Genomic DNA, 27562 nt, shown 5'->3' with positions numbered 1-27562 from the left:
GCTTGACCATCTATAAATGTAAATTTTTTTTGACGTAAAACGCTTAAACATAGCAACAATTTAGTATGGAAAATGTTTACTTCCATTTTATTTAATTACTACTATAGTTTGTCAAAGGACTGTCTCATATCAAACATAGAGAGAATCATACTATCTTTGTCATACACTAGTACTAGCACCCAAAAGAAAAGGATGTGTATAATTTTTTTTGTTCTTATTTACTGACAATTTAGCTTGACCAACTATATTTTATGATTTTTATATCGCAATGAATGGCGGCCTTTAGTATTTATTTTTACTGGCACCATTTTTACAAAACGTCACTGTCAGAGAATCGACCTAACCAACGACAACAAACGTGCTGTAAAAAGCCAAAAAAGAGCCGAAATATCTTCTTTCACCCCAAAAAAAAAGGGCTCTATAAATGAAAAATGGCGGGCCGGCCACAGCACATGCATGACGGTGGAATTGTTGAACGCCGGTTGCGTCCTATTTACGGTAAAACGAGTGTGAAAATTAGTGTTATATTTTCAGAGTTCGCTCCCTGGGAGACGGTTGTTTTTCAGGTTATTTTTGTGCTTTCTAGATTGGTTGGACAATGGGAATAACAAGAAGGCCCTCCAGGAGGCAGAAAAGGTGCTTAAAAAGAGTCCTACGCTGCAAGCGGCGCGGGCTCTGAAGGCCCTGTCGCTTTTTAGGTTAGGAAAATCGCCGGAGGCTCACTCGGTACTGGAGGCGCTGGCGGAGGAAAAGCCGAGCGACGACACCACGCTGCAGGCCATGACGATATGCTACAGGGAATGCCAGCAATGTAAGTTGTGTAAAATTGCTGGTACAGTCAGATAGTAACGTAAAAATCATCTTTGTATTTATGAAAGCCCATTACGCCGACTGAGTACCAGTACCGTATCATATTTTAGAATATTTAAGTTATGCTCATAGACTATGACCATGATAACTTTGCACAAACTTGGCATTTAACAATGCATACATGTCCCTATAAGCTCCATACTTGATGCATGGAAACTTAGCATTGTCCTACTCTATTATTTAAATTTGACTGTACCAACAACAAGTTTTCGGCTAAAATTTCCTTTAAAAGTCAGGATATTTACACAGAACAAAATTAATCCTGTCTCAAAATTTGTATCATAATCAAGATACCTATTAATACACTTACGTAATGGAGCAACTATTATTTAGAATACTTAATACTAAATCTAATATTTAGTCTCTAAAGACATGCATAGTTATGCATCTAAAGTTATTTAGACTAATGTGGATTGCTGAATGTATCTAACTGGCATCTTATGAGAATTTATTGTAATACAACCCCCAGTGCAAAAAGTATGCTCGCTCTACGAAGCGGCAGTGAAAGTGGACCCGACTAGCGAGGAGCTGCTCTCCCACCTGTTCATGTCCTATGTCCGCGTCGGGGACTACCGGGCGCAGCAGCGGGCAGCCATGACGCTGTACAAGTTTGCACCTAAGAACCCGTATTACTTTTGGGCTGTCATGAGCATTGTTTTACAGGTAAGGCTAAAAACGTCACATAAATAGTGTACTAAGTGAACTAACAATTGTTCTATTCAATGCTTGACAAAATTCGATTTGGCCTTCGGCATGTTGTCGATTTTCGGTTGTACTAATTTTGTTTAATGGCTACTACTTAGCAGGTACTCTTTGACAGCAGACCTGGCGGGCTAGCCAAGGTGACAATCGCTATCTCTTTGCCATCGAATTGCTTTGTGTCTCTCTATAACTCTTCCATATTAGTGTGACAGTGACAGTTGCGTTTTGTTCACTACGGAGTGTTAGCGATTGGCATGTTGTCTATGGGCCCTGAAGTCATTGAATGTCACCAATGTAAACAAGGTGAAAATATACTTTGAATACAATAAAATATTAACATGAAGAAAGGACAAGAATTGTGTAACGTTCCAGTAAACAATGTTTTGTATTTTGTCGTTTACATGACCCATACTGACATTTTTTGTTTGTAGCGATTCTATCTCGGGGCCAAATAGAATTTTGTCAGGATTTAAATTCAAATAGTATAGATCAAGGCACCATACATACTGACTTGAAACTTATAATCCCACATCCCTATATAAAAAATTTTATTGTGCAAAGCTGAGCTGAGAAATCAGCTATTTGCAAGCTCATTACAATCACTGGTAGAAACCCTAGGAGTTTGAATGTGTAGACCACCTTAGTAAAAATACGCCCAGAGGGGCCGCACGGGATCCTGGATCCATAAGGGGATCTTTCTCTTTTACTCCAATGAGGGCGTACCGCGTAGTTAGAGTGACAGAGAAAAATGCCCGCAATTTGCGAAATTCTGTTTTTGCGGTAGCCCCTCAGTACCTACAACAAGAACTCGTCACGATCTCACGATGCAACTGATGACGGTGTCTTGTCTGTGTGTGAATTGCGCGCGCTCTTTCTTTCTTCCGTGGAATTGCCTAATGAGAGACGATTAAGGCATTAAGTAGAAAATGTGATAATGTCACGTAGTGCCATTGTTCTAATTGGAACATTTATTCCGTATAGGTAAATGGTAACAATAAAGTGAGTCATGCTTTTACGGCGCTGGTATTGGCATTTTAGATAAGTATGGAATTCGCTAACAATAACAAAGCACCCTGCGCGAATATCCGAATCTTATAGATACCTACTATATGTATCTTCTTCCTCGCGTTGTCCCGGCATTTTGGCCACGGCTCATGGGAGCCTGGGGTCCGCTTGGCAACTAATCCCAGGAATTGGCGTAGGCACTATAGTTCGTTTTTTTTTAGCATTAGAAAGAACTTGAAAGAAGGTAAGCGATTTTGACATGTCTTTTAATTGAAAAAATACTTTTTAAAAATCAATAACTATTACTTATGAAAGCAGAAGACTATAAAAGATTGTATTAGATTCATAATTGTTACATATTTACCGTAACTTATTTTTAAAATGTGTTTTTCAATTAAAATACACATCAAGATTGTTTACCTTATTTGTAATGCTAAAAAAAACGAACTATAGTTTTTACGAAAGCGACTACCATCTGACCTTCCAACCCAGAGGGTAAACTAGGCCTTATTGGGATTAGTCCGGTTTCCTCACGATGTTTTCCTTCACCGAAAAGCGACTGGTAAATATTAAATGATATTTCGTACATAAGTTCCGAAAAACTCATTGGTACGAGCCGGGGTTTGAACCCGCGACCTCCGGATTGCAAGTCGCACGCTCTTACCGCTAGGCCACCAGCGCTTATTACCTACTATATGTAATTATGTATATTCCACTAAATTGGAAGCTATATCTGAATCTGTTTGTTACCTTTCACGGAAAACTAAACTAAAGGGAGACCCCAGGGTCCCCTGGGAGTAGAAATTATACTTCGAATAAATCATGTCTTTCTTAGTTTACCTGCTGTATTAGTTTAAGAACAATTTATTCGTATTGATTTTGAATAAACTTATTTTATGTGAGCAGCCTTAAGTATGCGCATAACGGATATATTTTCTTTTAGGCCAAAGAATCTGATGACGCGTCCAAACGTGGCATCCTCCTGGCCCTGGCCCAACGGATGGTCGACAACTTCATCTCGGAAAACAAAATGGAGGCCGAACAGGAAGCTCGCCTATACATCATGATCTTAGAACTCCAGGAGAAGTGGGAAGACATCTTGAAGTTCATAGAGAGCCCACTCTATGATAAACTTCTGCCTGGAGCCATTACCCAGGCCGTTATACCTTATTTAAAGAAACTTAAGAGGTGGAAGCCGCTGAATCTTTTATGCAAGGAGCTGTTGTATGATAATCCAGATAGGTAAGTTTATTAAAAAAAATATAAATTAATTCATTTATACGCGATCTAATCGGTGTAAGCCTTTGAAAAGGGTCTCTATTGTTTTCTATAAAGTTTGAAGTCATTCATAACATAATATATTTTTTGCTCGCAGTTTCGTTACTCATAATTTATTTGGTAGGATAACCTTAGGAGAATCCTGAAAAGTTAACGGTTTCAGTTTTATGACTAATGATAATTTAACAAACAATACATTATGACTTAAAACTTTATGGGAAACAAAGGGACCCCCTTTGAAAGACACCCCCTTATCGAGCGCGGCGCGAAGCTAGTCTGAATGCACGATGCACGAAGGAGGGTTATTTTTTAATTATTATTACAGGTGGGATTACTACGTCCCATACTTCGAATCAGTATTCCATCTGATGAAGGAATCAGACAAGAGTGACAGATGTGACGATACTGCGGAAAAGTGCCATGAATTCATCTGTCAGTTGGTGGAGGGCATGGGATCAGGCAGGGTGTTACGTGGACCTTATTTAGCAAGATTGGAGCTTTGGAAACGATTGGCGGTTGATGGGAATCCTACTGAGCTTTTAGGTGAGATACCTAGCCATTCACCCAAATGTTACAATTACTAATTTTATGATTTTAATTCGACATTAAAAATCCAATGTTGCCAGTCTTAAAGAAACACCAACCAAACTAGCTTCCCCAATAGTGTTAGCTGAGATAAATCTCAAGCTAATTTTATTGCCGAAAAACTTTCGGTACATTGGGTAGTTTATATAAAATTACTTGATTGTAGGACACACTTATTTTTTATTTAGTTAGGGCTGGCGCATTGTTACTTGTGAATTTCCAGTGACTTGGAACTCCGGTAGCCGTTTAAGAAGTGTAACACTCTTACGGTAGATGTCGTTACGCATATGGTGGAAATATTCACTGTCCCCGGGTGAAGTCTCGGTAGCTCAGTTGGCAGAGCATGGGCTAGCTAGTGGTTCAGTGTCGCAAGTTTGGGCTTCGCCCAGGACCGTGAATTTTCCACTTTTGATTTAACACTGTTTTTCGGTCATGACTATCATATATTTAATACGGGTCTCTATTGTTTCCCAAATAGTTTTAAGCCATAATGTATTGTTTGCCCGCATTTTCGTTAGTCATAATTCATTTGGTTCAGAAACGCGTCACTTTTCAGCTTTGCCATAAAACAAACCTAACCTAACCTATCTATAGGATAACCTAACTAAAATCCTGAAATGTTAACGGTTTCAATTTTATGACTAATGATAATGACAAACAATTTACAACAAATCATTATGACTTAAAATTTTATGAGAAACAACGGGACCCCATTTAATACATTTTAGGTAGTGGTGTAGCACTATGCGTGCAATACTTGCGAGTGTTCGCCAACAAGCCGTGCGCGGTGCCTGATCTCCGGCCGTACCTGGAAATGATCCCGCAGGGCGAGCGCGAGCAGCACTGCCGGGATTTCCTCACGTGTTTAGGCTTCGACGAGGACAGTGAGCCTACCACGGTAAGTTACTTTTTGGCCGCTTTCATTAGCTTTAGATAGATAGATAGACAATCTATTTATTTGTTTGCCACAATACACACAAGGTATTCGAAGTACAAAAACAATCCAGAGAAAAATGGAAAACTACAAAGACAAATAATAGTTACACAGATTTTTACAAAATAGAAAAAGAAAGAAAATATACATAAAACCGGCCAAGTGCGAGTCGGACTCGCGTACGGAGGGTTCCGCGCTATCAACAAAAGATAGAGCAAAACAAGCAAAAAAAACGGTCACCCATCCAAGTACTGACCCCGCCCGACGTTGCTTAACTTCGGTCAAAAATCACGTTTGTTGTATGGGAGCTCCACTTAAATCTTTATTTTATTCTGTTTTTAGTATTTGTTGTTATAGCGGCAACAGAAATACATCATCTGTGAAAATTTCAACTGTCTAGCTATCACGGTTCGTGAGTTACAGCCTGGTGACAGACGGACGGACGGACAGCGAAGTCTTAGTAATAGGGTCCCGTTTTTACCCTTTGGGTACGGAACCCTAAAAACATGCATTGAAACATGCATTGTAGCATTAAGTCCGCCTTTTGTACGTTTGTATTTTCTTTTGTGCAATAAAGATTAAATAAATAAAAACACTTTTCATACAAATAAAAATGCTTTGTGCGTCGCAACAAAAGGGTTCTGGCTCAGTATTACTTACCTGTTGCTTTGTGATCTTCGACAGATGGGTCTAATAGCTCGTAAATGCGTTGCGTGCTCCAAGCAAAAAAGTGAAAGAAATATCCTGGTCACGGCACCAAAATGTAAACTACTGTATTTATTTTCCATCTTAATTCTACATAGCGAGCGTGATGGACTTATTTGGACCGGAAACGATGTTCTTACATAAACCTAAGTAGCAATAACATGTAGGACAATAATATAAGACAAATATTTTTCATCATCATCATATCAGCCTTTTATCGCCCACTGCTGAGCATAGGCCTCTCTTCGAATATAGCAATCTTCCGAATATCGTCCACCCAACGAGCCAACGGACGCCAGGCACTTCTTTCACAAATGTTTTGTTTTTACAAAAGTTTTCTTTGCAGCCCGACGATATCCAGCGTCACATCTCCTGCCTGTCGCTCTGGCGGCTGACGGCAGCCCCTCTCCCCGCGGCGGACTGCCTGTCGCTAGCCGCTCGGCTACGGGCGCACTACCTCAGAGCCAACTCCGACGGGTACGCGATACTGGCCGCGCATCATTATGTATATGCTGGTGAGTTTTGCTCTAATTTGTTGTTTATTCGGAAAAGAGCTTTTTCTTCCCTGCTAGGAGGGATCAAAGTGGCACTTTTCCTCCCTTCTAGGAGGGATCAAAGTAACACTTTTCTGTTCTCCTCTTCTTCCTCGCGTTGTCCCGGCATTTTGGCCACGGCTCATGGGAGCCTGGGGTCCGCTTGGCAACTAATCCCAGTAATTGGCGTAGGCACTAGTTTTTACGAAAGCGACTGCCATCTGACCTTCCAACCCAGAGGGTAAACTAGGCCTTATTGGGATTAGTCCGGTTTCCTCACGATGTTTTCCTTCACCGAAAAGCGACTGGTAAATATCAAATGATATTTCGTACATAAGTTCCGAAAAACTCATTGGTACGAGCCGGGGTTTGAACCCGCGACCTCCGGATTGCAAGTCGCACGCTCTTACCGCTAGACCACCAGCGCTTCACTAACACTTTTCTGTTCTAGCACACTAATTAAAAAAAAAATTGCACTTTATTTTTTTACCTTAAATAATCTGTTTAAGCATCAGATTGTGTCAACACTAAGATTTTTTATTTTCCTCATAGTTGATGTGAAAAGCAGTATGTGTCACACGGTATCAAAATTATTCGTCTTGGGCTGTTAACACTTGAATCCCTCATTACGGTCAGGATTCTACTTTAGAATCCATCGCTTCATTCAGGATTCAATGTACGCCCTTGACGGAATTATATCATTTTGATCCCTTGTAACACAAACTACTATAATAATCCACCATATGATGGAGCTTTTGAAGCCCTTTTGATCGAGGCATGTGGCGCAATTGTCAACCTTGCGAGAGTGTAACAATGACACAGTGGATGGTTTATCGTCTCGCTTTCACTAACGGCTATTTTTTGCTGCAGCGATCGAGTTACAGAGCTCAGAGCCGGTGGTGGAGGCTCTATGTCTTCTAGAGCTGGTGCTCCACCGCTCTCCGGCCAACTTCCACGTCAAGCTACTGCTAATCACCCTCTACCATCTCCTAGGTAAGTTGATTAGTGCTTGCAGTAATTCAGGTCTAGGTTGTGTCTAACATTCGCTTGGAACTGAAAGAGAACGGCTAGAGACCGATTGTCGTAGTTATCCAAGGAGAAATAGGCTTATGTGGTTGGTTTTCAGTTGTGTAATGAATAACATTAGTCCTTTTTATACACATTTTTAGGTTAAAAATATGTCGCAAAAGTGACCAAGACAACCAATGCCCGATGCCATGCCAGATTTCATCCTTCGTCTTCTGCATTTGCCTTAGAGGATACAACCAAACTGAGTAGCCATTAACAGGCGTTCCCCTCTGCCGAAAATAGGCGGCCAATGGTCATACACAATGTATGGACTGACGTTTATCTGACATGGCTATTTTTACGTTACCCATACACTTGACGTGCCCCTCCCCCGTAAAGATTGGTAAATTGTTTAGTACAGAAAATTACAGACAAGGCGTCTCCGTTTGGTTATATCCTCTTAAGGCATTCGCGGCTGACACCATAACGTTTTAGGCTACCTAATAGTCCATTATATCTAATTTAATGGTGTTTTTGCTGTTATATAGTACACCAGTATATTTTTATCTCAATCATATGACTTTTTTTACTAGGTAACGCATTGGCGGCGGACAGCATCTACCAACGTTTAGAAGTGAAGCATATTCAACTGATCTCACTAGGCTGGTTACACTGCGCGCGGCTCAGCGGCGCCGCGGCCTGCGCGAGAGCGTTACAGTTGTTAGCTGACACCAGGGCCTTCCGCGACCATCAACACAAAGACGTGAGTGTTGTCAAACGATAAACAGTATCTACTAGGTTCTAGAAGTGAAGCATATTCAACTGATCTCACTAGGCTGGTTGCACTGCGCGCGGCTCAGCGGCGCCGCGGCCTGCGCGAGAGCGTTACAGTTGTTAGCCGACACCAGGGCCTTCCGCGACCATCAACACAAAGACGTGAGTGTTGTCAAACGATAAACAGTATCTACTAGGTTCTAGAAGTGAAGCATATTCAACTGATCTCACTAGGCTGGTTGCACTGCGCGCGGCTCAGCGGCGCCGCGGCCTGCGCGAGAGCGTTACAGTTGTTAGCTAACACCAGGGCCTTCCGCGACCATCAACACAAAGACGTGAGTGCTGTCAAACGATAAACAGTATCTACTAGATTCTAGAAGTGAAGCATATTCAACTGATCTCACTAGGCTGGTTGCACTGCGCGCGGCTCAGCGGCGCCGCGGCCTGCGCGAGAGCGTTACAGTTGTTAGCCGACACCAGGGCCTTCCGCGACCATCAACACAAAGACGTGAGTGTTGTCAAACGAGAAACAGTATCTACTAGGTTCTAGAAGTGAAGCATATTCAACTGATCTCACTAGGCTGGTTACACTGCGCGCGGCTCAGCGGCGCCGCGGCCTGCGCGAGAGCGTTACAGTTGTTAGCTGACACCAGGGCCTTCCGCGACCATCAACACAAAGACGTGAGTGCTGTCAAACGATAAACAGTATCTACTAGGTTCTAGAAGTGAAGCATATTCAACTGATCTCACTAGGCTGGTTGCACTGCGCGCGGCTCAGCGGCGCCGCGGCCTGCGCGAGAGCGTTACAGTTGTTAGCCGACACCAGGGCCTTCCGCGACCATCAACACAAAGACGTGAGTGTTGTCAAACGAGAAACAGTATCTACTAGGTTCTAGAAGTGAAGCATATTCAACTGATCTCACTAGGCTGGTTACACTGCGCGCGGCTCAGCGGCGCCGCGGCCTGCGCGAGAGCGTTACAGTTGTTAGCTGACACCAGGGCCTTCCGCGACCATCAACACAAAGACGTGAGTGTTGTCAAACGATAAACAGTATCTACTAGGTTCTAGAAGTGAAGCATATTCAACTGATCTCACTAGGCTGGTTACACTGCGCGCGGCTCAGCGGCGCCGCGGCCTGTGCGAGAGCCCTACAGTTGTTAGCTGACACCAGGGCCTTCCGCGACCATCAACACAAAGACGTGAGTGTTGTCAAACGATAAACAGTATCTACTAGGTTCTAGAAGTGAAGCATATTCAACTGATCTCACTAAGCTGGTTGCACTGCGCGCGGCTCAGCGGCGCCGCGGCCTGCGCGAGAGCGTTACAGTTGTTAGCTGACACCAGGGCCTTCCGCGACCATCAACACAAAGACGTGAGTGCTGTCAAACGATAAACAGTATCTACTAGATTCTAGAAGTGAAGCATATTCAACTGATCTCACTAGGCTGGTTGCACTGCGCGCGGCTCAGCGGCGCCGCGGCCTGCGCGAGAGCGTTACAGTTGTTAGCCGACACCAGGGCCTTCCGCGACCATCAACACAAAGACGTGTGTTGTCAAACGAGAAACAGTATCTACTAGGTTCTAGAAGTGAAGCATATTCAACTGATCTCACTAGGCTGGTTACACTGCGCGCGGCTCAGCGGCGCCGCGGCCTGCGCGAGAGCGTTACAGTTGTTAGCTGACACCAGGGCCTTCCGCGACCATCAACACAAAGACGTGAGTGCTGTCAAACGATAAACAGTATCTACTAGGTTCTAGAAGTGAAGCATATTCAACTGATCTCACTAGGCTGGTTGCACTGCGCGCGGCTCAGCGGCGCCGCGGCCTGCGCGAGAGCGTTACAGTTGTTAGCCGACACCAGGGCCTTCCGCGACCATCAACACAAAGACGTGAGTGTTGTCAAACGAGAAACAGTATCTACTAGGTTCTAGAAGTGAAGCATATTCAACTGATCTCACTAGGCTGGTTACACTGCGCGCGGCTCAGCGGCGCCGCGGCCTGCGCGAGAGCGTTACAGTTGTTAGCTGACACCAGGGCCTTCCGCGACCATCAACACAAAGACGTGAGTGTTGTCAAACGATAAACAGTATCTACTAGGTTCTAGAAGTGAAGCATATTCAACTGATCTCACTAGGCTGGTTACACTGCGCGCGGCTCAGCGGCGCCGCGGCCTGTGCGAGAGCCCTACAGTTGTTAGCTGACACCAGGGCCTTCCGCGACCATCAACACAAAGACGTGAGTGTTGTCAAACGATAAACAGTATCTACTAGGTTCTAGAAGTGAAGCATATTCAACTGATCTCACTAGGCTGGTTACACTGCGCGCGGCTCAGCGGCGCCGCGGCCTGCGCGAGAGCGTTACAGTTGTTAGCTGACACCAGGGCCTTCCGCGACCATCAACACAAAGACGTGAGTGTTGTCAAACGATAAACAGTATCTACTAGGTTCTAGAAGTGAAGCATATTCAACTGATCTCACTAGGCTGGTTGCACTGCGCGCGGCTCAGCGGCGCCGCGGCCTGCGCGAGAGCGTTACAGTTGTTAGCTGACACCAGGGCCTTCCGCGACCATCAACACAAAGACGTGAGTGCTGTCAAACGATAAACAGTATCTACTAGGTTCTAGAAGTGAAGCATATTCAACTGATCTCACTAGGCTGGTTGCACTGCGCGCGGCTCAGCGGCGCCGCGGCCTGCGCGAGAGCGTTACAGTTGTTAGCCGACACCAGGGCCTTCCGCGACCATCAACACAAAGACGTGAGTGTTGTCAAACGAGAAACAGTATCTACTAGGTTCTAGAAGTGAAGCATATTCAACTGATCTCACTAGGCTGGTTACACTGCGCGCGGCTCAGCGGCGCCGCGGCCTGCGCGAGAGCGTTACAGTTGTTAGCTGACACCAGGGCCTTCCGCGACCATCAACACAAAGACGTGAGTGCTGTCAAACGATAAACAGTATCTACTAGGTTCTAGAAGTGAAGCATATTCAACTGATCTCACTAGGCTGGTTGCACTGCGCGCGGCTCAGCGGCGCCGCGGCCTGCGCGAGAGCGTTACAGTTGTTAGCCGACACCAGGGCCTTCCGCGACCATCAACACAAAGACGTGAGTGTTGTCAAACGAGAAACAGTATCTACTAGGTTCTAGAAGTGAAGCATATTCAACTGATCTCACTAGGCTGGTTACACTGCGCGCGGCTCAGCGGCGCCGCGGCCTGCGCGAGAGCGTTACAGTTGTTAGCTGACACCAGGGCCTTCCGCGACCATCAACACAAAGACGTGAGTGTTGTCAAACGATAAACAGTATCTACTAGGTTCTAGAAGTGAAGCATATTCAACTGATCTCACTAGGCTGGTTACACTGCGCGCGGCTCAGCGGCGCCGCGGCCTGTGCGAGAGCCCTACAGTTGTTAGCTGACACCAGGGCCTTCCGCGACCATCAACACAAAGACGTGAGTGTTGTCAAACGATAAACAGTATCTACTAGGTTCTAGAAGTGAAGCATATTCAACTGATCTCACTAGGCTGGTTGCACTGCGCGCGGCTCAGCGGCGCCGCGGCCTGCGCGAGAGCGTTACAGTTGTTAGCTGACACCAGGGCCTTCCGCGACCATCAACACAAAGACGTGAGTGCTGTCAAACGATAAACAGTATCTACTAGATTCTAGAAGTGAAGCATATTCAACTGATCTCACTAGGCTAGTTGCACTGCGCGCGGCTCAGCGGCGCCGCGGCCTGCGCGAGAGCGTTACAGTTGTTAGCCGACACCAGGGCCTTCCGCGACCATCAACACAAAGACGTGAGTGTTGTCAAACGAGAAACAGTATCTACTAGGTTCTAGAAGTGAAGCATATTCAACTGATCTCACTAGGCTGGTTACACTGCGCGCGGCTCAGCGGCGCCGCGGCCTGCGCGAGAGCGTTACAGTTGTTAGCTGACACCAGGGCCTTCCGCGACCATCAACACAAAGACGTGAGTGCTGTCAAACGATAAACAGTATCTACTAGGTTCTAGAAGTGAAGCATATTCAACTGATCTCACTAGGCTGGTTGCACTGCGCGCGGCTCAGCGGCGCCGCGGCCTGCGCGAGAGCGTTACAGTTGTTAGCCGACACCAGGGCCTTCCGCGACCATCAACACAAAGACGTGAGTGTTGTCAAACGAGAAACAGTATCTACTAGGTTCTAGAAGTGAAGCATATTCAACTGATCTCACTAGGCTGGTTACACTGCGCGCGGCTCAGCGGCGCCGCGGCCTGCGCGAGAGCGTTACAGTTGTTAGCTGACACCAGGGCCTTCCGCGACCATCAACACAAAGACGTGAGTGTTGTCAAACGATAAACAGTATCTACTAGGTTCTAGAAGTGAAGCATATTCAACTGATCTCACTAGGCTGGTTACACTGCGCGCGGCTCAGCGGCGCCGCGGCCTGTGCGAGAGCCCTACAGTTGTTAGCTGACACCAGGGCCTTCCGCGACCATCAACACAAAGACGTGAGTGTTGTCAAACGATAAACAGTATCTACTAGGTTCTAGAAGTGAAGCATATTCAACTGATCTCACTAGGCTGGTTGCACTGCGCGCGGCTCAGCGGCGCCGCGGCCTGCGCGAGAGCGTTACAGTTGTTAGCTGACACCAGGGCCTTCCGCGACCATCAACACAAAGACGTGAGTGCTGTCAAACGATAAACAGTATCTACTAGATTCTAGAAGTGAAGCATATTCAACTGATCTCACTAGGCTGGTTGCACTGCGCGCGGCTCAGCGGCGCCGCGGCCTGCGCGAGAGCGTTACAGTTGTTAGCCGACACCAGGGCCTTCCGCGACCATCAACACAAAGACGTGAGTGTTGTCAAACGAGAAACAGTATCTACTAGGTTCTAGAAGTGAAGCATATTCAACTGATCTCACTAGGCTGGTTACACTGCGCGCGGCTCAGCGGCGCCGCGGCCTGCGCGAGAGCGTTACAGTTGTTAGCTGACACCAGGGCCTTCCGCGACCATCAACACAAAGACGTGAGTGCTGTCAAACGATAAACAGTATCTACTAGGTTCTAGAAGTGAAGCATATTCAACTGATCTCACTAGGCTGGTTGCACTGCGCGCGGCTCAGCGGCGCCGCGGCCTGCGCGAGAGCGTTACAGTTGTTAGCCGACACCAGGGCCTTCCGCGACCATCAACACAAAGACGTGAGTGTTGTCAAACGAGAAACAGTATCTACTAGGTTCTAGAAGTGAAGCATATTCAACTGATCTCACTAGGCTGGTTACACTGCGCGCGGCTCAGCGGCGCCGCGGCCTGCGCGAGAGCGTTACAGTTGTTAGCTGACACCAGGGCCTTCCGCGACCATCAACACAAAGACGTGAGTGTTGTCAAACGATAAACAGTATCTACTAGGTTCTAGAAGTGAAGCATATTCAACTGATCTCACTAGGCTGGTTACACTGCGCGCGGCTCAGCGGCGCCGCGGCCTGTGCGAGAGCCCTACAGTTGTTAGCTGACACCAGGGCCTTCCGCGACCATCAACACAAAGACGTGAGTGTTGTCAAACGATAAACAGTATCTACTAGGTTCTAGAAGTGAAGCATATTCAACTGATCTCACTAGGCTGGTTACACTGCGCGCGGCTCAGCGGCGCCGCGGCCTGCGCGAGAGCGTTACAGTTGTTAGCTGACACCAGGGCCTTCCGCGACCATCAACACAAAGACGTGAGTGTTGTCAAACGATAAACAGTATCTACTAGGTTCTAGAAGTGAAGCATATTCAACTGATCTCACTAGGCTGGTTGCACTGCGCGCGGCTCAGCGGCGCCGCGGCCTGCGCGAGAGCGTTACAGTTGTTAGCTGACACCAGGGCCTTCCGCGACCATCAACACAAAGACGTGAGTGCTGTCAAACGATAAACAGTATCTACTGGGTTCTAGAAGTGAAGCATATTCAACTGATCTCACTAGGCTGGTTGCACTGCGCGCGGCTCAGCGGCGCCGCGGCCTGCGCGAGAGCGTTACAATTGTTAGCCGACACCAGGGCCTTCCGCGACCATCAACACAAAGACGTGAGTGTTGTCAAACGAGAAACAGTATCTACTAGGTTCTAGAAGTGAAGCATATTCAACTGATCTCACTAGGCTGGTTACACTGCGCGCGGCTCAGCGGCGCCGCGGCCTGCGCGAAGGCGTTACAGTTGTTAGCTGACACCAGGGCCTTCCGCGACCATCAACATAAAGACGTGAGTGTTGTCAAACGAGAAACAGTATCTACTAGGTTCTAGAAGTGAAGCATATTCAACTGATCTCACTAGGCTGGTTACACTGCGCGCGGCTCAGCGGCGCCGCGGCCTGTGCGAGAGTCCTACAGTTGTTAGCTGACACCAGGGCCTTCCGCGACCATAAACACAAAGACGTGAGTGTTGTCAAACGAGACACAGTATCTACTAGGTTCTAGAAGTGAAGCATATTCAACTGATCTCACTAGGCTGGTTACACTGCGCGCGGCTCAGCGGCGCCGCGGCCTGTGCGAGAGTCCTACAGTTGTTAGCTGACACCAGGGCCTTCCGCGACCATAAACACAAAGACGTGAGTGTTGTCAAACGAGACACAGTATCTACTAGGTTCTAGAAGTGAAGCATATTCAACTGATCTCACTAGGCTGGTTACACTGCGCGCGGCTCAGCGGCGCCGCGGCCTGTGCGAGAGTCCTACAGTTGTTAGCTGACACCAGGGCCTTCCGCGACCATCAACACAAAGACGTGAGTGTTGTCAAACGAGACACAGTATCTACTAGGTTCTAGAAGTGAAGCATATTCAACTGATCTCACTAGGCTGGTTACACTGCGCGCGGCTCAGCGGCGCCGCGGCCTGTGCGAGAGTCCTACAGTTGTTAGCTGACACCAGGGCCTTCCGCGACCATCAACACAAAGACGTGAGTGTTGTCAAACGAGACACAGTATCTACTAGGTTCTAGAAGTGAAGCATATTCAACTGATCTCACTAGGCTGGTTGCACTGCGCGCGGCTCAGCGGCGCCGCGGCCTGTGCGAGAGCGTTACAGTTGTTAGCCGACACCAGGGCCTTCCGCGACCATCAACACAAAGACGTGAGTGTTGTCAAACGAGACACAGTATCTACTAGGTTCTAGAAGTGAAGCATATTCAACTGATCTCACTAGGCTGGTTGCACTGCGCGCGGCTCAGCGGCGCCGCGGCCTGTGCGAGAGCCCTACAGTTGTTAGCTGACACCAGGGCCTTCCGCGACCATCAACACAAAGACGTGAGTGTTGTCAAACGAGACACAGTATCTACTAGGTTCTAGAAGTGAAGCATATTCAACTGATCTCACTAGGCTGGTTGCACTGCGCGCGGCTCAGCGGCGCCGCGGCCTGTGCGAGAGCGTTACAGTTGTTAGCTGACACCAGGGCCTTCCGCGACCATCAACACAAAGACGTGAGTGTTGTCAAACGAGACACAGTATCTACTAGGTTCTAGAAGTGAAGCATATTCAACTGATCTCACTAGGCTGGTTGCACTGCGCGCGGCTCAGCGGCGCCGCGGCCTGTGCGAGAGCCCTACAGTTGTTAGCTGACACCAGGGCCTTCCGCGACCATCAACACAAAGACGTGAGTGTTGTCAAACGAGACACAGTATCTACTAGGTTCTAGAAGTGAAGCATATTCAACTGATCTCACTAGGCTGGTTGCACTGCGCGCGGCTCAGCGGCGCCGCGGCCTGTGCGAGAGCGTTACAGTTGTTAGCCGACACCAGGGCCTTCCGCGACCATCAACACAAAGACGTGAGTGTTGTCAAACGAGACACAGTATCTACTAGGTTCTAGAAGTGAAGCATATTCAACTGATCTCACTAGGCTGGTTGCACTGCGCGCGGCTCAGCGGCGCCGCGGCCTGTGCGAGAGCGTTACAGTTGTTAGCTGACACCAGGGCCTTCCGCGACCATCAACATAAAGACGTGAGTGCTGTCAAACGATAAACAGTATCTACTAGGTTCTAGAAGTGAAGCATATTCAACTGATCTCACTAGGCTGGTTACACTGCGCGCGGCTCAGCGGCGCCGCGGCCTGCGCGAGAGCGTTACAGTTGTTAGCTGACACCAGGGCCTTCCGCGACCATCAACACAAAGACGTGAGTGCTGTCAAACGATAAACAGTATCTACTAGGTTCTAGAAGTAAATCATAATTTTTTTGGCACTGATAATCGTAATACTGTTCTTAAAAGGCGGACTTTTGTGATCATACTAAACTACACTTACGAGGCTAGTTGCTGTCAAGCTCGCACAGAGATCATGGGCGCGACAGCAATATATTATGTGCGTGCAATAGAGATAGCAACAGAGTCAATGTAAGAAAATCTATGTTGAAAGCGTGTCTGTTTTAGTGTTCTTCGTTGATTATTTTAAACTTTTATATATTTATTTCTCACATATCGTCAGGTGACAACCAAAACTCACTAATTACCACCACAAGGTCATAGCCATAGTGAACTATATTAGTATTAAAATAAGGTCGAATTTTGTTTAGTTATTTTTAGGGTTCCGTACCTCAAAAGGAAAAAACGGAGCCCTTACAGGATCACTCGTGCATCTGTCTGTCTGCCTGTCCGACCATCCTCCCTCCCCCTCTTTATCTCCTGATTTTGAAAAAAATACACAAAATAGTTCTTTACCTATAGATGACAGGAAAACTTATTAGAAATGTGCAGTCAAGTGCGAGTCGGACTTAAATGTACGGAACCCTTTGGAACGCGAGTCCGACTCGCACTTGCCCGGTTTTTTTTGTAATTTAAGTGAGTATTTTTATAGTATCTAAATGTGAGTAGGGCAACTCTGATGTTTATCGAAAATAAGATGATAAACGATCGTTAAAATCGTTATATTTTCAGAGCGTGGAACACTTGACGTACGCGTACAAATACGGCACGTTCGAGAAGCTAGTGGAGCTCGGGCGTTGGAACTGCGTGCTGCGGCGCTGCGCGTGGGGCGGCGCGGCGGCGCGCGAGCGCGCGCTGCTCGCGCTGCTGGCCGGCCCGCCCCAGCCGCTGCATGCGCCTGCGCCGCTACACAAGGAACCTGCGTGAGCATACTCATTATTATATAATAATTTTATAATAAATTACCTGACATTTTTAAGAATAATAATTTGAATATATTTAAATCACAAGTCCGTGCTTGGCTAATACAGAGATGTTTTTATAGTGTTAATGAATTTTTAAATAATGATTTAATGGGATTTGACTATGTATGACTTCGACTTTAAGATAACATAGGAAATATTTGTTTGTACACCTGTAAAGGTAGAGTCTTGGTGAGTCCATGAAATATTGTTACAATAGTAATTACCGGCAATGTAACCCATTTCTCACAAACAATAAAGATTATGATTATGATTATGAAGTCGCGGGCAAAAGCTAGTATAGTTTGTAGCTTTCTAATAGACCCCGAAGGCTAATCCTATTGTCTATTGTTAAGAAAAACCGCTCGTGCCACGTGCCACAACCACCTGCATAAAAAATCGGTACTTCGGTTACTGAGTGCCGGCGAGTCGAACGCTACAGAACAGTCTAAAATGTGTCATCGAGATGCGTAACAAAGGCGCGTTATCGGAGAGCGCACCTACACTGGTTTTTTGAGCGTTGGACTAGCCCGCGCTCAGGAGCCAAATAGAATAATTAGGACCCTTTTTTGCAGGTAAGTAGCACGTGCGGTTTTACTGAACAATAGACAATAGGATAAGCCTTCGGGGTCTACTAGAAAGCTACAAACTATACTAGCTTTTGCCCGCGACTTCATAATCATAATCATAATCTTTATTGTTTGTGAGAAATGGGTTACATTACCGGTAATTACTATTGTAACAATATTTCATGGACTCACCAAGACTCTACCTTTACAGGTGTACAAACAAATATTTCCTATGTTATCTTAAAGTCGAAGTCATACATAGTCAAATCCCATTAAATCATTATTTAAAAATTCATTAACACTATAAAAAACATCTCTGTATTAGCCAAGCACGGACTTGTGATTTAAATATATTCAAATTATTATTCTTAAAAATGTCAGGTAATTTATTATAAAATTAATAATTTATTATTCGTCTGCTATAGGTGAACCAAGATCTATTGAGGGTGCGCCATGTTGCGGAATTTCACTGGAACTATTTTTTTCATACTACACTGAATTGTCACCCTATACATGAGAATAACAGTGCCCTCTTGACAATTATCATATATTACTGGTCAGGCTATACTTAACGATTCCCCATACAAACTTCCACCCCCCTTTTCATCCCCTTAAAGGGTGATTTTTAGGGTTCCGTACCCAAAGGGTAAAAACGGGACCCTATTACTAAGACTCCGCTGTCCATCCGTCCGTCCGTCCGTCCGTCCGTCTGTCACCAGGCTGTATCTCACGAACCGTGATAGCTAGACAGTTGAAATTTTCACAGATGATGTATTTCTGTTGCCGCTATAACAACAAATACTAAAAACAGAATAAAATAAAGACTTAAGTGGGGCTCCCATACAACAAACGTGATTTTTGACCGAAGTTAAGCAACGTCGGGCGGGGTCAGTACTTGGATGGGTGACCGTTTTTTTGCTTGTTTTGCTCTATTTTTTGATGGTGCGGAACCCTCCGTGCGCGAGTCCGACTCGCACTTGGCCGGTTTTTTTGGGATAAAAACTACCCTATGTCCTTGTCCGGGACTCAAACTATCTCCATACCAAGTTTCAACTAAATCGGTTCAGCGGTTTAAGCGTGACTGGTAACAGACAGACACACTTTCGCATTTATAATATTAGTATGGATATATGTCGGCGGCCGATCGTAAGATCAGGCAGATCGTGAAATTCCTTGGCATGTCGTGAAACGTGAAAATCTACCTCGTTCCCTGAGTCGACGAAGCCCCGCGTGCGGGGCTCCTATTTCTGGATAGTTTGCCCTTCCGGCATCTAAAGCAAACTAACGAACCTATTGGCTATCTATTTATTTAATGTGACTACCGTCAAAACATTACACAGGAACATTACGACCTGCCTGATCTTAGGATCGGCCGCCGATATATCCTCCTAAGGTCCAGCCATACAAACGAAACATCCAAAACTTGCCACTGAAATTTGAACCTAAATTATAGGAAATAAAGTTGATTTTGCGTTGTTTGAAAATTGAACGAAACAAAGCATAAGCGACTGTTTAAATTGAACATGGTTTAAATTACATCGAACTGATTAGGTACTATGGGTAGGACCTTGGGCTTTAGGAGGATATTTAAATAGTTATGTCAGTGAACCACACAATTTTAGCTATCGACGTCAAAAGGTCTCTAAGAAACCAGAAGAAGAAGCATTTAACCGATTTGCAAGACCCGAAGTGATCTCATATCATAAATACTCCGTAGACAAAGTTTTTTATGGAGCACTATTATTTTTTGTCGTATGTCGTCGTCGTATGTACATGTCACTGGGTTACATATAAAGAAACTTATATGTAGTTAGAACTTCAGCCTTCCCAGGCACGCCACTGCTTTTTTTTTAAATATTATGTATTCTAAGCCATTCATCTTATGATTAAGTCAGGTAAGTACGCGACTGCTTCGTCTGTCAAAAATTTTAAATCGAAAAAAATATGATGGAGCACTAAAAACAGACAAATATTATTTATATTATTATCTATTTCAGTGACAACCGCGACCTAAGCGTGATAGTCAGCTACGACCCGCCACAATGCCAGGACCCGGACCTGAAAGCCAGGACCTTTGACGAGGAGCTAGCGTACCTGAGGCTCAAGGACGGCCTGGTGTCTTCCATAGCGCTGTGCATAGAGCTGGCTGACGGCAGACCGGTCGACGAGAAACAGGTACATATGTCAGCCATTTTATTTAAAGTTGTCCCCTACACATCTTTTTTCAAAATTGGGATTTTTGATTGTTTTGATCCTAATAGGTGAAAAAAAGTATCCCAAGATTTCCATACATTTTTCGATCTTTCCATTCCGAAACCGCCATACAAAGTCTATGAAAAAATGGTAACGGAATGGGAAAAAAACCTTGGGACACTTTTTTTCTCCTATTAGGATAGAAAGAGCTCGTGATTCTGAGTAGAAATAACATATAAATTCACAAATTAAAAAAAAAGTTTAGGATGACTTTAAATAAAATGGCCCATGTATATCGTATGAAGTATGCCTCCTATTAATGAAAGGGTTTTTTTTTTACAAACATTCAAAGATGGCCGGCTGTTTATCATTTGTCACCATGGCTGTCGTTCTAACAAACATGTAAGTGCGAAAGTGACGCAGACCATGATATGTGATAAAAATGCGACCATGATAGCTGGTCTGGATAGTAATAATTATATTATTACATACATATATTTAAATTTTTAAAAGTTATTAGACTTCGTTTTTGAGAAAAAGAAATAGAAATTTCTCTCTATACATTATAATTGGTAGATAATGCTTTTGGCATTTAGTCCGCCGTACGATAAGTTTTTCTTTTGTGCAATAAAGATTAAATAAATAAATCATTTTTTTTATTTTTTTTCTCTTAAAAAATTGCAAAGAATATTTATTTTTATAGACCGAATTCTCTGTCGAATGCGATATTTTTTAAAACGATCTAGCGGTTTGGGACCAGTGTGCGGCACGCACGATAGGGGTGGCGTTCAAATGGTTAAAATACACCATAGGATAAAGACACCATGATGCTTCTATGCCAAATTATAATGTTACATAATACATGTTACAGGCTCACTACGAGGAGTTGACGGCGTGTGTGGGTGCCTTTAGCGAAGCGATGGCGAAATGTCGAGATCTGTACGGCACCAGGCGGCGGTGGCGCGTCTCTGAACCCTTCCCCAGCAGAATTATCGGTAAATTAGCAAATATGTCACGTTTTCTACTAAAAGGTACCACATTGTTGGTTGTCGATAAGGTTGATTTCAAATTGAAGCTTAATGGAAATAGCGTCTTATTGACAACCGACAATAAGTACCCTTTTGGTTGGAAATGGCACATATAAGTAATACGCAATTTCTAGTGACAAATATCATTGGCCAACTATAGATTCCGTCTAAGCTAACCCGGCAACGACTTAGACAGAACAACGTCTAAGAGTGTCATTATAAACGTCATAGAAGAAAAGAAGTTTATTGTGAGATTATGACACCTAAACACTTTGTGCAGAGTTAGCTTGGTCCGTACTGTAGCTGATTATTGCCTTTACGGTGATGATGATGCTTATTAATAGAAAACAGACTAGAATTATTATTTCTTATTAAATACTAGCGAATAAATATTAAATAAAATAAAAACATTAAATAATAAAATTTTAATTAATGCAATATTAGTAGGTAGCGAATAAATATTCGCCTTAGTTACCTAAGTATACCCCATTTTTAGGGTTCCGTACCCAAAGGGTAAAAAACGGGACCCTATTACTAAGACTTCGCTGTCCGTCCGTCCGTCCGTCCGTCTGTCACCAGGCTGTATCTCACGAACCGTGATAGCTAGACAGTTGAAATTTTCACAGATGATGTATTTCTGTTGCCGCTATAACAACAAATACTAAAAACAGAATAAAATAAAGATTTAAGTGGGGCTCCCATACAACAAACGTGATTTTTGACCGAAGTTAAGCAACGTCGGGCGGGGTCAGTACTTGGATGGGTGACCGTTTTTTTGCTTGTTTTGCTCTATTTTTTGTTGATGGTGCGGAACCCTCCGTGCGCGAGTCCGACTCGCACTTGGCCGGTTTTTCAATTCTACAAACTTTCATCTGGTAACTTACACTTAAAAACGTTCTATGATTCCAGCATTCGTATCATCACCCGTACCCTACCGGGAGCTGTACTCCTGCGCACTAACGCTAGTGGGCGAGCTGGCAACGTCGCACACGGCGCGCGCGCACGCACTAGCGGAGGAGGCGGCGCGTGAAATACGCAGCGCGAGTCAAAAGCTGAAGACTGTGGTGCCTAGGGAGGGTTGGGGCATGAGGGAGGCTATAGAACACCTCAGTGTCTACTTAGAGGTGAGTTTATAGCTGTAGAAAATATCTAGTTACATGCTATAACGATAGTTAGCGAGTTGGCAACGTCGCACCTGTGTATTGGTAGTGAGCGAGCTGGCAACTTCGCACGCACTAGCGGAGGAGGCGGCGCGTGAAATACGCAGCGCGAGTCAAAAGCTGAGGATGTTGGTGCCTAGGGAGGGTTGGGGCATGAGGGAGGCTATAGAACACCTCAGTGTCTACTTAGAGGTGAGTTTATAGCTGTAGAAAATATCTAGTTACATGCTATAACGATAGTGAGTGAGTTGGCAACGTCGCACCTGTGTATTGGTAGTGAGCGAGCTGGCAACTTCGCACGCACTAGCGGAGGAGTCGAGAGAGCGCGAGTCAAAAGCTGAAGACTGTGGTGCCTAGGGAGGGTTGGGGCATGGGATGCTATAGAACACCTCAGTGTCTACTTAGAGGTGAGTTTATAGCTGTAGGAAATATCTACTTACATGCTATAACGATAGTTAGCGAGTTGGCAACGTCGCACCTGTGTATTGGTAGTGAGCGAGCTGGCAACTTCGCACGCACTAGCGGAGGAGGCGGCGCGTGAAATACGCAGCGCGAGTCAAAAGCTGAGGATGTTGGTGCCTAGGGAGGGTTGGGGCATGAGGGAGGCTATAGAACACCTCAGTGTCTACTTAGAGGTAATTTTATAGCTGTAGGAAATATCTACTTACATGCTATAACGATACTGAGCGAGTTGGCAACGTCGCACCTGTGCATTGCTAGTGGGCGAGCTGGCAACGTCGCACGCACTAGCGGAGGAGGCGGCGCGTGAAATACGCGGCGCGAGTCAAAAGCTGAAGACTGTGGTGCCTAGGGAGGGTTGGGGCATGAGGGAGGCTATAGAACACCTCAGTGTCTACTTAGAGGTGAGTTTATAGCTGTAGGAAATATCTACTTACATGCTATAACGATAGTTAGCGAGTTGGCAACGTCGCACCTGTGTATTGGTAGTGAGCGAGCTGGCAACTTCGCACGCACTAGCGGAGGAGGCGGCGCGTGAAATACGCAGCGCGAGTCACAAGCTGAAGACTGTGGTGCCTAGGGAGGGTTGGGGCATGAGGGAGGCTATAGAGCACCTCAGTGTCTACTTAGAGGTGAGTTTATAGCTGTAGAAGATATCTAGTTACATGTTATAACGATAGTGAGCGAGTTGGCAACATCGCACCTGTGCACTGGTAGTGAGCGAGCTGGCAACGTCGCACGCACTAGCGGAGGAGGCGGCGCGTGAAATACGCAGCGCGAGTCACAAGCTGAGGATGTTGGTGCCTAGGGAGGGTTGGGGCATGAGGGAGGCTATAGAACACCTCAGTGTCTACTTAGAGGTAATTTTATAGCTGTAGGAAATATCTACTTACATGCTATAACGATACTGAGCGAGTTGGCAACGTCGCACCTGTGTCGCATATATACAAATAATTAAATAAATATTGAACATAATTAGTTATATATTAGTTAGTTGACACTGATGCATACTATACAGTACTAGATATATTTAATAATTGTTATTATTATGTTATTTTTTTTTTAGACTTAGTATTTATTTTAATAATTTTTATTGACATAAGTTTGTATGATTTGTACTTTCTAGTACTGAAATTGATTTAAGTTTTCTATTGACATTGTTTTATTTTTTAATTTTTTTACTATAGTGACATTTTGACGTTTTTAATTTAATTCTATTTGCTTTGTTTTGATTTGTATGTACTAATTTTATTTTACTTTATATGTTGATATTCAGTTCTATTCTTATTATTATTCTAAAAAAAAACGATCATCATACGACAAGTAGTACAAGCTGAAATGTATGCATATTTTACCTGTATGAAAATTGTATATTGAGATAAATAAACTAAACTAAACTATAGAACACCTCAGTGTCTACTTAGAGGTGAGTTTCTAGCTGTAGAAAAATGTGTGTTTCTTCTGATTTGTTAGGAGTGGCCAAATACTATGTAGTGGGGCCATTTTATTTAGGGGGACTACCCCTACAAAAAAACATTATTTTGTCAATTTCTATGTTATTTCTACTCAGAATCACAAGTTCTTTCTATCCTAATAGGAGAAAAAAAGTGTCCCAAGGTTTTTATTTCCATTCAGTTACCATTTTTCATAGATTTTGTATGGCGGTCACGGAATGGAAAGGTCGAAATATGTACTTATGGAAATTTTGGGACACCTTTTAGGGTTCCGTAGCCAAATGGCAAGAAACGGAACCCTTATAGATTCGTCATGTCTGTCTGTCTGTCCGTCTGTCCGTCCGTATGTCACAGCCACTTTTCTCCGAAACTATAAGAACTATACTGTTGAAACTTGGTAAGTAGATGTATTCTGTGAACCGCATTAAGATTTTCACACAAAAATAGAAAAAAAACAATAAATTTTTGGGGTTCCCCATACTTCGAACTGAAACTCAAAAAATTTTTTTCATCAAACCCATACGTGTGGGGTATCTATGGATAGGTCTTCAAAAATGATATTGAGGTTTCTAATATAATTTTTTTCTAAACTGAATAGTTTGCGCGAGAGACACTTCCAAAGTGGTAAAATGTGTGTCCCCCCCCTGTAACTTCTAAAATAAGAGAATGATAAAACTAAAAAAAATATATGATGTACATTACCATGTAAACTTCCACCGAAAATTGGTTTGAACGAGATCTAGTAAGTAGTTTTTTTTAATACGTCATAAATCGCCTAAATACGGAGCCCTTCATGGGCGAGTCCGACTCGCACTTGGCCGCTTTTTTTCTCCTATTAGGATCAAAAGAGCTCGTGATTCTGAGTAGAAATAACATAAAAAACCCCAAATTTGAAAAAAGTGTAGGGGACAACTTTAAATAAAATGGCCTTAATTACGTCGAAATATAAATAATGGGGTTGACATCTGTCAAAGGTTTGCATAGAGGTGCCATCATAGCTTGCCCCTTTTTCTATGAGATTTGCCTTAAAGGACTGGCATCCAGGGCATTAAAAAAACAAAAATTTGACAATTAAAGGGATTGACAGGGCAAGCTATGATGGCGCCATCTGCTAAATACTTCGACCGGCCAACCCCATTTCACAACCATACTTAACCTTTTGGACGCCAATGACCGATATATCCGCACCGTAGGTTCAACGCCAAAGACCGATTAATCGGTCACAGACCACAGAGCAACATAGACCTACGTGCATATGCATAAAGTTCAATTTCAGTTTTGCCACTTCGGTGACGTGGCGTCAGCGTGACAGCTTTTGTGTTTGACACGGCGTCGAAAAGGTTAATGCGCTATAACCATATTAATTAAATGAAAAAACAAGTCCTTACCATTTATTTTTCTTCCACAGTTCATAGGCATAATCACCTTCCTCCTCGGCGTATGTAATGAGCTCTCAACTCCACACAACACCAAAAAGTCCAAAAAGAAAACCAGCCAGTCCCCGGACGAGCTCCGGACCTCAGAACTACTCTCCGACCTCAACCAAGCCGTACAAGACTCCGTCTCAGACATCGAACTAGTCATCGAAGACTGGCCAAAATATACATTCAACGCAACGCTAGAACAAGAATTAAATAAACTCTCCTTAGATAAATACCAGTGCCCGGTTCAGAATAAACTTAATAGTGGATTGAAGGATGTTTTGAGCGATTTGGGGAATATACTTAAGAAAAAAGTGAAGTATTTGAAGAGTCTGCAGTGATGTGATATGCATATCTGTTATATTGATATTATCTAGGGCGTGATTGTGCGGTTTTACAGTTTAGGTATAGTAAGGTTTATAGAAAACGTCAACTTATGCACATGTATTATGAATTTATGACGTTTCGTACGTAAGTTCCGAAAAATTCAATTTCGTTTATAAGTTTTGATACAAGATTTATGTTTATTTGTTCCTAAATAAATTTTAACATTTTAAGTACAGGGGCACGGCGCATGTGGTAACCACAGAACATATTAAAGAGGTTAGAATGGCTATCGCGCACAGTTAGTATCGGAACCGGTGTCGCCGCTCGTTCCTCTCCACATTTACTAACACTCGCGCAACGGCAGTAAAAACTAGCTAGCGCCTTGTGTGCGTGGTGAATGGATACGCCTCCTTTAAACAGATTTGATGTCTGGCTTCTTAATCTGAACGTTATTGTGGCGCAAAAAGGCATGTTTACTTCATTTTCGGTCAGCGCGGGCGAGTAGCATGCGAGCGTTTGCTCAAAACCCCGCGGCGACACGTACCCTGCTCGCATCGCCATTCTACTTGTTCTGTGGTGGTAACCCTGTTGTTGCAAACAACCTTAGGCTATAGTAATTAATCGCTTACTATCAGGGGCCCGTTTCTCAAAAGCTTGTAACTTGTAATACAAGTGGAAGTCCCTTTCTAACAAAAGCTGTCAAAAAGTGACATCCGCTTGTATTACAAGTTACAAGATTTTGAGAAGGCCCCAGGCGACCTATATAATTTTGCCATATTCGTAGTCTCAAAAAACAAACTTAATTATGAACCTTATTGTTTTAATTTGCATGCTAGAAATGTCAAATATTTAAGGGGTTAAACTAGAAACAAAGAATGGTAAACTCCATACATTAAATGTATGGAGAAAGTCCATAATGCGAATGTTTCAGCATGTTTTTCTATGAATTTTACTATATATACTACACTTATAGTTCGTTTTTTTTAGCATTAGAAAAAAGGTAAACAATCTTGATGTGTCTTGAAAAAAATGTTTTAAAAATAAGTCACGGCAAATATGTAACAATTATGAATTTAATACGATCATTTATATTCTTCTGCTTTCATAAGTATAAGTTACTGATTTTTAAAAAGCGTTTTTCAATTAAAAGACATGCTTCGCTTACCTTCTTTGTAATGCTAAAAAAAACGAACTATAGTTCACTGTTTCGTGTTTGCCAAATATCAAGCTGCAAATACAGATAAGTGAACTTGGACATTAGGGCACGTTCATAATTAGGGTCACGGTCAGCCGCCTAAGGCTGCGTTTCCACCAGAGATGTGCGAGGATGCGTAGCGAGGGTTGTTAAGAATTAAGAACCAATAGAATCGCTTCATTTACTCAGCCTTGCTCAGCGTGAAGTGTATGCCCTAATTCAGTGTAGATATTATGCTCGTGCATACAGAAATATAA

General features: G+C 44.3%; 1 protein-coding gene across 1 annotated transcript; it reads left to right on the top strand.

Moving 5' to 3' along the window:
* The first annotated feature begins 302 nt into the window (after positions 1–302).
* On the top strand, positions 303–26158 carry LOC134657280 (phagocyte signaling-impaired protein). The gene is made up of 14 exons (XM_063512862.1): positions 303–498; positions 587–811; positions 1340–1533; positions 3521–3819; positions 4181–4398; positions 5169–5338; positions 6426–6594; positions 7483–7605; positions 8214–8383; positions 17270–17460; positions 20066–20243; positions 21133–21256; positions 22199–22413; positions 25771–26158. The coding sequence occupies exons 1-14, from the start codon at positions 432–434 to the stop codon at positions 26122–26124; spliced, it is 2697 nt and encodes an 898-aa protein (XP_063368932.1). The 5' UTR covers positions 303–431; the 3' UTR covers positions 26125–26158.
* Positions 26159–27562: the final 1404 nt, after the last annotated feature.

Source organism: Cydia amplana, chromosome 19 (genome assembly GCF_948474715.1).
Source record: "Cydia amplana chromosome 19, ilCydAmpl1.1, whole genome shotgun sequence".
Lineage (NCBI taxonomy): Eukaryota > Metazoa > Arthropoda > Insecta > Lepidoptera > Tortricidae > Cydia > Cydia amplana.
This window is presented reverse-complemented; position numbering and strand designations above follow the sequence as displayed.

Coding starts and splice junctions, on each gene's coding strand:
- LOC134657280 (XM_063512862.1), top strand. CDS start 432: ATGGCGGGCCGGCCACAGCACATGCATGACGGTGGAATTGTTGAACGC. Junction 499..586: donor CCGGTTGCGTCCTATTTACG/GTAAAACGAGTG, acceptor TGTGCTTTCTAG/ATTGGTTGGACAATGGGAAT. Junction 1,534..3,520: donor TCATGAGCATTGTTTTACAG/GTAAGGCTAAAA, acceptor ATTTTCTTTTAG/GCCAAAGAATCTGATGACGC.